This window comes from Carcharodon carcharias, chromosome 25 (genome assembly GCF_017639515.1).
Source record: "Carcharodon carcharias isolate sCarCar2 chromosome 25, sCarCar2.pri, whole genome shotgun sequence".
In the NCBI taxonomy this organism is placed as follows: domain Eukaryota; kingdom Metazoa; phylum Chordata; class Chondrichthyes; order Lamniformes; family Lamnidae; genus Carcharodon; species Carcharodon carcharias.
In genome coordinates, this window is record NC_054491.1 from 15,055,602 (window position 1) to 15,068,242 (window position 12,641).

Genomic DNA, 12,641 nt, shown 5'->3' on the forward strand with positions numbered 1-12,641 from the left:
TACACGATAATGTTCTTATGCACGAGTACCTAAAGGGGAAAGCTCCAACTGACTTCTTCTTAAAACAACTTCCTCATTTTTACCTTGTGCCCTGGGATTTGGCTCTTTCAGTAGAGCCAGCAATTTTGTGAATTCTCTTCATAAAGCTTGAAGTTATTCTTAACATAACCTGCAAACGTACGTTCTCTAGAAATGCACCCTCACAAATTTAACCAGTTCCCAATGACAGCATTACATAGAGGGTCTGCTGGATTTACACTGTGGCATCTCTTTTCAATAAGGCACTTTGAAATCACAACAATCAGTATCTGGTACACAGACTTAGCAGGTTCAACTTTACATGCATCAGTGCAACTCCAACTCAGTTGGTACCTCACACTCCCATTCACACACCAGGCTAAGTTCATATGGCATTTATTTTAGCTTCTTCTGCTCCCATCACCGCTTCCATCACCAGCCCCCTCAAATTTTCTCCTCTCCTCTCCTGAAGGCACTGAGAGTTACTGGGTAGGGTTCCACTTGCAGGCAGAGGATACTTACCAGCGTCTGCATGCAGACTTTGAGCATTGACAAGCAATTCCTCTTTAAGTGAACGTCACATTTTAGCCCTTGCATGGTATCTGCACACATGCATGCTTTCTGTAGAAGGAGATGGGCCAACAATCAAGAGGAGGAACCCTGGCTGACTTTAACCTGCCCTAACCCTGGATTTCAAAGTCCAGTAAATCAGCTAACTCAGCACTATTTTAATCCAGCCTCAAACACAGAGAATTACATGGCTGAATGCAAAAAAAATATTTTCACATAAATCCCCGACTTGGTATAACTTTAAAATGAATAGATAGTTCCCCAATAAAAGTGCCGATCATGTGAATATTCCCCGCATGAAGCTGCTAAGTCTGTTTCACTAGATGGCAATGGCCAGCAGCAATTAAAAAATCTGGGACAATGTCAATCAGATCTTCACCGTACAGTGATTCTCTTGTGATTCTTTTTGTGGTAAAGACCTTTTAATTTCTTATAAAATTACACTACCAATATCGAAACCTCTCAGACGAATACAGAAGCTACGTTGCTGGTCTTGCCCTATTGAGGAAAAAGCAATTTATGGAAAGTTAAACAGTGCATTAAAATGAGAGTCACTTGGTGGGGAGCTGGGGGAGTGCGGAAAAACAATTTTGGCTATTGAAATGTTTTTGATACATCCTTGTAAACTGTCAAATCAATAACTTTACCATTAGTCAACTGGTTTTAAATCATCTCTCCATAAATGCTGCCAACGCCTACAATAATGCATCAGTGGCCTGAGTGTGGTTTCCAGACCCATTTCTTACTTTCTCTTCCTCTCTGCTTCATTATCTGATTTTTGAAAACTCATGAGATATACGCAATCCCCTCCCCTCATCACTTCTTCCTGTTCTAAGTCAGTCCTTGGGTTTGGCTCCTCAGTCAAAAACTAAACAGGGGACGTGAGCACTCTCATCTCCATTACGCTGGGGGCTAATGCCACAGTGAGAAAAGGAACTCATCCCATGAGTGATCAAACGGTTATGAATACAGACGAGAGAGTTTCCACCCTCCACAATGTTTTCCATTCAGCTGTGGATAATCTGATGATAAAAACACATTTTTCAAAATAATAAAAAAATTACAACAGACTTGGATCAAGTCTGGGTCCATTCTGGTCTCTACGATTGATGTGGCAAGATCTTTTATTGATCAACGTGCACGACACTCTACAATAACTTGACCTGTCAACAAGTGTGTCATCCTAGCTTGCCAACTCTGGTTGGATGTATTCCTCATATCTTCCAATTACATGACCACCTGCCCAGTCAAATGACCCTTTCCACCACCCCCCCACAACCCCATTTCCAATATTTTCATAAATAAGAATCCAAAGTGTTCAAAGAATAGGGAAAAACAAGAACTTTTTGAAGCCCTCATGATATTCCTTCAGTTTTGCTTGCAGCAGTGTCTGGGAAATTGAGAACATAAGAAATAAAAGCAGGAGTAGGTAATTCGGCCCCTTGAGTGCTGTTTCACAATTCAATGAGATCATGGATGATCTTTGCTGTCATCTCCATTCTCCCGCTCTGTCCCTACTTCCCTGGATTCTATTAGTGGCAAAAATATTAATTGATCTTTGATCCCTGGAGATACCTGGGCAATCCTGGAAAGGTGACAACCGGAACTGATAATGACTCAACTGATTTAGAATGCTCAAAGAAATGACCTGACCCAAGCTCGGAGGGCTGGATTGTGTACTGAGATGCTGTGATAAACAATCTGAGTTGACACCTTACCCATGTAACCATAGGTAGAATCTGACTCCATGCTGTCTGTGATTGCTTCAGATCCAAGAATGGAGCCATTCTCTGCAACAACCAATGAAGATAAGTCTGTTAGGTTTACAGGGCAGAAATTTGTGCTTGGCAGGCAGGCGCACCCTACCCTTACGAGCGTGAAATAATGCACGTTGATGTCGGCCGAGTGTGCCGATGCCAACGCACAGTCACGCGATAGTTCGGTCGGCGGGTATGCGTCGGAGCCAGCAGCACCCCTGCTGGCAATTCAAAGGCCTGTTAAGGCCATTAAGTAATCAATTAAATTAAAATTTTCACTGTCTGTCCAACCTAATGGAAAGAGCCAAGCAGCCTTTGCATTTTTTTTGGAAACCCCACCCACGGGAGGCAAATAAAAATAAAACGAAAACTTTAATTTTTTCATTACTAACATGCTCCTGCTCAAGGGACATGTTTCATTACATTTTTATTTAAATTTTTTTTTATATCATATCTCTTCACATAGCTCTATGCCTCAGGGAGATTATGTACTGGGCACTCATGCGCAAAGTTTGCACTCGGCCCCACCCGCCCTCCTCCCCTCCCCTACACAGGCAGCGCTCATGACTGCCACTCACATTCCATGCTGGGCGGGGCTTAGCTGGCCTGCCAGCGTGAAATCGTGGTCCGGTGCCGATCGCAGTCGGCTTCCTGACCACGCCCCACAAAATATTACAAATACTTACAACACTGAAACAGGCCAGTGACCCAACAGGTCCACGCAGAAGTTTGTGACCCACATGAGCCTTCTCCCACCATCTTCATCTAATCCCATCAAAATACTTGTCAATTTGTTTCTCCCTCCCTAATTACCCCTTACTCTTGACCTGAGTGCCACTGAGTGGAAAGGTACCAGAGTAGAGGCATTAGTATCTTTTTTTAAATTCTTTCACATGACATGTGCATTGCTGGCTGGGCCAGCATTTTTATTACCCAGCCTTAATTGCCCTTGAGAAGGTGGTCTTCTTGAACCGCTGCAGTCCATGTGGTGTAGGCACACCCACAGCGCTGTCAGGGAGGAAATTCTATCTATCTGTCTATCTATCCATATTTGTCAGCATGGCAGGAAAAAATTAGAAAGGATAGTTGTACCCCGACAGATCCTCACATCTTCTGGAGACAAGGGCAGTGGTAGTGGTCAAAGAGTTATCCACCCAACTTGCCAACATGATTTCAACAGAATAGGGCAGATGTTCAAAGTTGCTCAATGAAATTGGTAGCATTTAGGATAATGCGTGAATCTTATAATCGTGTTTTGGTGACTTTACTGGACTGGCAACCCAGAGGCCTGGACTAATAACCTGGACAGTGTGATTTCAAATCACATCATTTCAGTTTAAGAGGTTTAATTCAGCTTGGAAGTAAAGAGTTGGTAACAGTAAAAGTTACAACAAGGCTAACTGGTTCATTAACAACCTTTAGGGTAGGAAATCTGTTGTCCTTACCCTGTCCGGCCTCCAGTTCCACACATCAATGTGGTTGGCTCTTAGTTGCCCTCTGAATGGGTCCAATAAGCCGTGAAGCTGTAGCAAACCATTACTAACAATATGGTCCAAAAAGAAAGCCAGCCACTAACTTCTTAGGGCTATATAAGAGCAAAATTAACTTCTTAGGGCATTTGAGAAAGGCAAGATATGGTAGCCTTGCCAGTGAAGCTGAAAATGAATTTTTAAAAATGATCAATTATTGAAGACTGATTTCCATTGTGCACAGTACACCCGGTGGGAGCATGGATTAGAAAATCAGGTACAGAAATCACCAATTTCAGTAATTGGGAAACTGAATGCGCTTCAAAGATGTCACTATCCAATGACTGCTTCACACTGACATTAAGTGAGATACAGCAGCGGGAGTAGAGCCTCCAAAGTCAAACCCTAATTTTTTTTTTTAATTAATTCATGGGATGTGGCCAGCATTTATTGCCCATCCCTAATTGCCCTTGTTTAGGGGGCATTTATGAGTCAACCACATTGCTGTGGGTCTAGAGTCACATGTAGGCCAGACCAGGTAAGGACGGCAGATTTCCTTTCCTAAAGGACGTTAGTGAACCAGATGGGCTTTTGCAACAATTGGCAATGGTTTCATGGTCATCGTCACACTTTTAATTCCAGATTTTTATTGAATTTAACTCATCTGCTGTGGTGGGATTCGAACCCAGGTTCAAGCATTACCCTGGTGCTCTGGAATACTAGTCAGTGACAATGCCACACAGCCTCCCCCTAATATAGTTAACATTAGCCTTAATACATTATTAATAGCTGGCCTTACCAAAGGAGCCATAACTTTGACACGCTGAGCTTCCAGTGTAGAGATCAGGGCTCTGCGGAGTATAACTACCAGCTGAAACTGAACAGATACTGGGTTTTAATCAATGAATCATAAAATCATAGAAAGGTTACAACACAGAGGAGGCAATTTGACCTGACATGTCTTTGCTGGCCCTCTGAAGGAGCAAATCACCTAGTGCCGTTCCCTTGTCTTTTCCCCATAGTCTTGCAAACTTTTCCTTTTCAGATAATGATCCAATTCTCTTTTGAAAGCCTCAGTTGGACCTGCCTCCACCACACACTCAGGCTGTGCATTCTAGATCCTAATTGCTCGCTGTGTGAAATAGTTTTACCTCATGCCACCCCATTGCTTCTTTTGCCAATTAACTTAAATCAGTGCCCTCTGGTTCTCAATCCTTCCACCAATGGGAACAGTTTCTTCCTATCCATTCTGTCCGGACGTCTCATGATTTTGAATACCTCTATCAAATCACCACTCAACTGTCTCTTCTCCAAGAAGAACAGACCCAACTCCTCCATCTATCTATGCAGCTGAAATTCCTCATCCCTAGAACTATGCTCATGATATTTTTATGCACCCTCTCTAATGTCTCCACATCCTTCCTAAAGTGTGGTACCCAGAACTGGACATAATAGTCCAGTTGTGGCTGAACCTGTTATAAAGGGTTAACATCATAATTCTCCTGGTCTACTTCACCTGTTGCACACTCCTTCTGATCACAAAAGAAAGACATCATTCACCTCCAGGGCCAAGGTCCTAATCCAGCCCAAATCAATAATATGAAGGTCTCCTCTGTCTACTGACTGAAAAATGCCAGCAGCAAAATTGGTCTTCACCAGTGGCACCAACCAACAATAGTGAATTGACAGCCTCTCCAACACCATCTCAAGTTACCTTTCCAGTCACTTCAATAAAAAAAGAGATTAAATCATGGTGTGAGATGGGCTGCTGATTCACTATTGCTTGTTTTGCACCATTGGTGAAGGCTAATTTCACCATTTGAATTGAGGTTGGGGCATTCCTGATCCAATATGGAATGGACCCATAGAGCAAACTGCCCCTTAATGCGATGCTACCTTGGCAAGTGCATTTAGAGGAGCTACATTGTGGCTGGTTCAGGAAATGGAAATATCTCACTCTGGGAATGCTCTTTCAAGATTATGGCTGAGGCCCATCATTATGGCAGGGTTTCCTCTGCATTTAACCTGACCTAGAAGGACTTGAAGCTGGCACTGAGGGTCTGAAACAGGAAGCCCTCCAATCCCTGGTACTACCATTTCTCACCCTACTGGAGTGCAAAAAAAGTTGGACCAGAAAAAGCATAAATTTATCATTTATTAAAAAGAATTCCAAAGTTTAATTGCTAGGTTAATCATTAGCATATGACTTGCTTTGGCTGTGCATTAAGACAATGAATATCTTGTGATCTAATCGGCCAGTGAATGGGGCATTGAGGTTCTGCCAGGAAACATTAGATTAAGGAACATGTGCCAGGTCCATGTGGGGTTCATCAGGGCCATCAACAAATTCAATTACCTCCAATAAATTAATTACAAAGGCACAGCATGAATATACATAACTTCAGCAACAAGACACACAAGATTAGCTAACCATGTGTGACTGCAAGGTTGGGAAATCAAAATGGGCTTCTGTCCACAACAGTCTTGGTCAGTTTAAAACATAAGACAAGCATTTTTCCCCTAATATGTTCAACAAAGGAGGGAAGTCAGAAATTATCCATTGACTCCTAACTCAAATGGCTCAAGAATGAATTCTGATCCAAGTCAAGTCCATTCTACCAGGTGCCCAGAAAGAAGACTGAGGGGTGACCTGTCTGAGGTGTTTAAGATTTAGGAAGTGTTTGATTTGTAGATGTAGAGATATTTTCACTTGTGGGGAGTCCAAAACTCAGACCCATAAATATGAGATATGCACCTTAACACTAACAGGGATTTTAATGCTTCCTCCTCTGCCTTTACCCCATTAATGATGACCATGCCTCTGGCTGCCTAGGCCCCACACTCTGGAAGCCCTTCCTTGAACACTTTACCTCCCTCTCTTCCTTCAAGACCCTCCTTAAAAGCCATCACTTTGACAAAATTTTTGGGCACCCTTCCTAATCTCTCCTTAGCTGTCTTGGTATTCACGTCTGATTAGTCCTCTGTTAAAGACACTGTGTAAATATTAAAGCAGCTACTAGGAAGTAAAACGTTTCACTAATTTACTTAACGTAGAAATGGAGGATCCTGTATTCATTTGTTCCATGAAGTGTGATGAGTTTTAATAGCTACATTGCATATTATATTTCCACCAGCTTCCTAAAAAGGATGGTATATGAAATGCATGAATATTGTCACTAGGAACTTAAATGCCATCCAAAGAGTTTATTAATGCCTTCAAACTCTATTGGTATTGTTGCAGGATGGCTGCAGGTGGAATGCAGTCATCTCTCCAGAACTAGGCATTGTACACAGAGTGCCCTCTCTTCCTTGTACAAAACTTTGAAAAATCAACAACTGCTGAGTTTGTCAGTTCAATTTCCATGGAGGATCTGCAGCAGGAAGGGAGAAATGGGGTGAATACTACTGGCCAATCTGCATTTGGTAATGGCAAGGCGCAAAGCTTCAGTCTTTTTTTACTCATTCATGCATGTGGGCTTCACAGGCTGTGCCAGCATTTATTGCCCATCCCTAATTGCCCTTGAAAAGGTGGTGGTGAGCTGCCTTCTTGAATCGCTGCAGTCCATGCAGTGTAGGTACACCACAGTGCTGTTAGGGAGGGAGTTCCAGAATTTTGACCCAGCGACATTGAATGTACGGTGATATATTTCCAAGTCAGGATGGTGAGTGACTTGGAGGGGAACTTCCAGGTGTTGGTGTTCCCATCTATCTGCTGCCCTTGACCTTCTAGGTGGTGGTGGTCGTGGATTTGGGAGGTGCTGTATAAGGATCTTTGGTGAGTTCCTGCAGTGCATCTTGTAGATGATACACACTGCTGCCACTGTTCGTCGGTGGTGGAGGGAGTGAATGTTGGTGTATGGGGTGCCAATCAAGTGGACTGTTTTATCCTGGATAGTGTCGAGCTTCTTGAGTGTTGTTGGAGCTGCACTCATCCAGACAGGTGGGGAGTATTCCATCACACTCCTGAATTGTGCCTTGCAGATGGTGGACATGCTTTGGCGGGGTCAGGAGGTGAGTTATTCACCGCATGACTCTGAGTCTCAGACCTGCTCTTGTAGCCACAGTATTTACATGGCTAGTCCAGTTCAGTTTCTGGTCAATGGTAACCCCCAGGATTTTGACAGTGAGGGATTCAGTGATGGTAATGCAGCAATGAGTGAGAAGAGAAGCTACATGTTAAAGAACTTCAGGGTTCAGTATTTCAACTGGACAAGGATGATCTTTTGCCCTTTATGTAAAGCCAGTACTGGTGAGTGGAACATTTTTTTCTATATTTGCTACAAATGTGAGCATTAGCTGTCCCAACTGTTAAATCAAGCTCCTTTCACATTAGCTGAACAACGCATCCCAAACCCAGCCTCAGGAGAGTACTTATAGTGCATCAGTGAGAGTTGCTCCATTTCCTGAAACAGTCATTCTGGTTTTCCTCTTCGGCAGGTTTAATCAGTTTTTGCATCAGTTAGTGAAAAATTATCGGCAATTCTACCGTACTGAGTCTGAGACTGGCCTCCATTATTCCACTTAAAACCACTTACAGTCAACCAAAAAAAACGAGACGGAAACCACTCGTTCCACTACTGGCTGTTCTAACTGATTTTATGTCTTTGTTTCTGTTGGATGGAAGAACAGGGAATGTACAGAGAATATCCTGAAATAGACTGTTTGTTATCTTTGGAAGTACTTCAATAATTTCTAGTCTAGCAGTATTGACAAACACATGCTTAAAACATTCTTATAACTTCCCTTTCTCAATTATCTTGGTGGGGGTGTAAAATTAATGGGTCAATACCTCCACTAAAATAGGAGACAGAGGAAACTCATTGGAACAATTTAAATGCTCATCTGCTAATAGCATTGGTTGTCATTTCTGGGCTTTTATTTCACTTAATCTTGGAGTTATAGTTTGACACCCACTAACACAACAACAACTTGTTGCATTTATATAAGACCTTTAACATAATAAAATGTTCCAAAGCACTTAACCAGACCAATTGTCAAACAAAATTTGATGCCAAGCTCCATAAGGAGACATTAGAACAGATGACTGAAAGCTTGATCAAAGAGGTAGGTTTTTAAGGAGCATCTTAAAGGAGGAAAGGGAGACAGAGAGGTTTAGGGAGGGGTTTTCAGAGCTTACAGCCCTGGCAGCTGAAGGCACAGCCACCAATTGTGGAGTGGTAAAGATCAGGAATGCACAGTAAGCCAGAATTGGAAGAGCGCAGATTTATATTATATATATATTTTAAATATAATATATCGTATATATATATATATATATATGTGTGGTTGTATATATTATACATATATAAAAAACACACATGGTTTTAAATGCATGAAAGATTCCTGATTGATTGAAAATGAAATATGAGAGAGACATTAAGGTCCCAATATAACATGGTCACACTACAAGGAGGTTTTCTTAGAACTGACAGAATCGCCATTAGAGGCAGTGGAGGAGGCCAGATCTCAGCAAACTGAAACAGTAACATGCAGTGGAATTCAGTCCGAATAATCACTGCTTATAATGACCAATCCGTCCTTCACAACCTGTAATCTGAACATATCTGTACAGTTCCATTCATTTTTAATGATCAGCAAGGCTCAGAGGCATTGATCGGATTAACAGCACTGCACTTCTAATCATCCTTGTTTCCCTGTGAGGCAGGATTTTGTGTCTTATTGACACCCCATTCACCTCTAATCTGCAACAAGAAACAACAGTGGCTTTCCCTTCATGTTTCTCGGGGAGCGGGACTAGTTGTAACATAAAGAGACAGGTTGGCATCTGGCTCCATCATCCTATTGTTTCTACACAATGTTTCACTTTGTTCCACCATTATCTTGTGCCTCATGGGGCAGGGAGGAACCAGTTTGGAATTCATAATGATTGAATGTGAGCCTGCCTGAGTCAGTCACTATGACAATTTTCAAAAGCTTTTAAAATTCATTCATGGGATGTGGGCATCGCTGACTAGGCCTGCATTTATTGCCCACCCCTAATTGCCCTTGTTCAGAGGACATTTAAGAGTCAACCTCATTACTGTGGGTCTGGAGTCACATGTAGGCCAGACCAGGTAAGATCGGCAGATTTCCTTCCCCAAAGGACATTGGTGAACCAGATGGGCTTTTGCAACAATCGGCAATGGTTTCATGGCTTATTATGTAGGCTGTGTTAGATGACATAATATCAAGTCCTGTATTTAAGACTATTCTGATTAGACTTTTAATTCCAGATTTTCATTGAATTCAAACTCTACCATCTATCGTGGCAGGATTCAAACCCAGGTCCCCCAGAGCATTACCCTGGGTCTCTGGGTTACTACTCCAGCAACATAACCACTACACCATTGCCTCCCCAAGAGGAAAAAAATTCCACAGTGCGTTATTATCAAGCTATTGAGAGCTGGGCCTTACCTAATAATGGATCTGCATTTATATCAACCATAAGAGAACGGCAGCCAGAAAATAAAATGGAAAGGTTAAAGATTATTGTTGAGAATCACCAATGAGGAAGAGAGAGTGTAGAATTACCCAACACAGTAACACGCAGGAGCATTTCACCACCAGTTACCACAAAAGCAAATGGAAGGAAACCACAAATGATTTGAAAGTGCAAACAGCATTTGGTGGGGGGGTGCTTGGAAATTGTGTTTTAAATATTATATTTGCAACAGCTGATGTCACTTTGTCCCAGAGACCTGCCTCTGGGTGGGAGAAGGGGTTTTAGCAAGAGATTTCCCCATTGCTGCTGAGATTATTCCATTTCACTCAAAATTCCCAAAGATCCCAACCTTTGGCTTGGAAAAAAAGTTCTGATTCACATTGAATGGGCTACTTCAGTCTCCAATTCCTCATCGTGCTTACTATGGTCTATTCAAACAAATCACTCTGTTAAGTGCATCCATGATGTCAAAGCCATTAATGAGTGAGAATTGTCCAAACTCTGTAGTCAGGTCGGATGGCTGGACATTAGACTGGAATTTCCTTGGGGCTTTTCCATTTGGTGCACTGCAACTTCAGCAGGTCAGCGAAAATTCCACTTGCATATGTATCTGAAGTTTCTGCTAGTACTCTTTCAATGCAACGTATTAAAGCAAGGAAGCCTCGTTGAGATTATACAGAGCTTTGATGAGATCACACCTGAAGTACTATATACAATTTTGGTTTCTTTAACTAAGGAAGAATATACTTGCCTTGTAGTGGGTGCAATTAGAATCATTCCTGGGATGAGAGGGCTATCCCTTGAGGAGTGTTGAGTAAAATGGACCCTTGTTTTCATTAAAATTCTCAAGAGGGCTTGACTGGTCCTGAAAAGCTCTTTTCCTTAGCTAGAAAGTTTAGAATGAGGGGTGTCAGCTATTTAGCATTGAGATGAGGAGAAATGTATTCCCTCGGAAGGTTGTGAATCGTTGGAATTCTCTACCCCCAGGAGCTGTGGATGCTCAGTCGTTGAGTTATATTTAAGACTGTGATTGATAGATTTTTGGGTATGAAGGGAATTAAGGGATGTGGGATAGGGTGGGAAAATGGAATTGATATAGAAGATCAGCTGTGATTTTATTACATGGTGGAGCAGGATCAGGGCGGCCTCCTCCAGCTCCTATTATTTGGTTCCTATGTTCAGCCAAAGTCACAATTTGCTGATTAGGACACCATTCCCGCCCCCACCCCACCAACTCCCCTACCCTCGACAAGGAACATCAATGGGAAAAGGCACAATGCAGCCTGCCACTGTTTCACTGTCTAAAATAACACAGCCTCAGGATGAATCAGGCTGGGTTGGGCCCATTATACACATTCATAACCCACTGAAGCCCAGGCCAACAATGTACCCTGTACACACGTACATGAAGCAGCTAATTAGGTTGTTAAAGCTGTAACATTTCGATGCATCAGCTGTTAGCTGCACAGGGGAGTAAGGGCCCGTGGGAGAAGGAAATGGTCGCCTGGCAACAGGTGTGGAAAATTACAGCATGTCTCGCCGATTAACAAATGCAGGATGCAAACATACAGAAAACACAGGAGATAAAGTGCCTACTGTCATTTTCCAAACACAGTAAAAGTAGCTCCTTAGTTACCACACTGATCAGGAGATAGGATGCTTTTCCCCAGGAGTCTCTCTCTCTTCTTTTGCTGCCTGAAGTGATGGGAAAGAGAACAGTGAGTAAACACATCCTTTAGGCGTGGAACGCCCTTCTGTTAAAAGTGGAGGTAATGTTTACTCTGATCTTCACAGTGCTTCTGAGGCACATGACACTAGTGTGCTGAAGGCATTCCAGGCTCCCAGCACACTCTACCTGTTAATGGTTAATAATATAAAAACTAACAAACAGTCATTTGATAATCCACTCTGACAGGAGCAACAAACTGACTGGGGCAGACATTGCTCTTCAGTACCTGGGTATTAAGAGACAGATGTTCATATTATAAATTCGGGCACAACCTGATTTTCTGTTCCGTGAAACTATTGGTTGGACTTCTGCTCAAGTCAAACTCTTATCTTAAATAAAGAGAAAAATCTGCACCAATATCCTCCTGTGAAAGATATGAGACAATACCATTTATTCGTACATTCCAATGTCTTTTTGGTTCACCCTTTCCTCTCCCGAAAGCACTGACTCCTTGGCACGGTGTTCATACTTTACATGTGAGCACCAGTAGACTGTTCCACAACAGAGAGGGCTGCGTGAAGGCCTCCTGGGTGCACCCAAGCTGTTTGAAAGGCTTCCATAATCAGACAGCTGCTCTGCCTGTAGCAGGCCTCTGGTAAGAGCTTAAAGGGGAAGGTGTTTGAGAAAGAAAGGATGATTGGAAAGGGAATTGGAGG

At 42.5% G+C, this 12,641-nt stretch overlaps 1 protein-coding gene across 3 annotated transcripts in view; it reads right to left on the bottom strand.

The window, feature by feature from the left end:
- sidt2 (SID1 transmembrane family, member 2) overlaps positions 1–12,641 on the bottom strand; it is a 78,643-nt gene that overhangs the window by 35,440 nt on the left and 30,562 nt on the right. The window contains exons 10-12 of one of the 3 annotated variants that reach the window (XM_041174303.1): positions 11,893–11,951; positions 4,614–4,691; positions 2,307–2,378 (exon numbers count right to left, since the gene is read on the bottom strand). In XM_041174303.1, the coding sequence (XP_041030237.1) occupies positions 2,307–2,378; positions 4,614–4,691; positions 11,893–11,951 (209 nt within the window). The other 2 variants (XM_041174305.1, XM_041174304.1) reach the window with 2 other exon arrangements.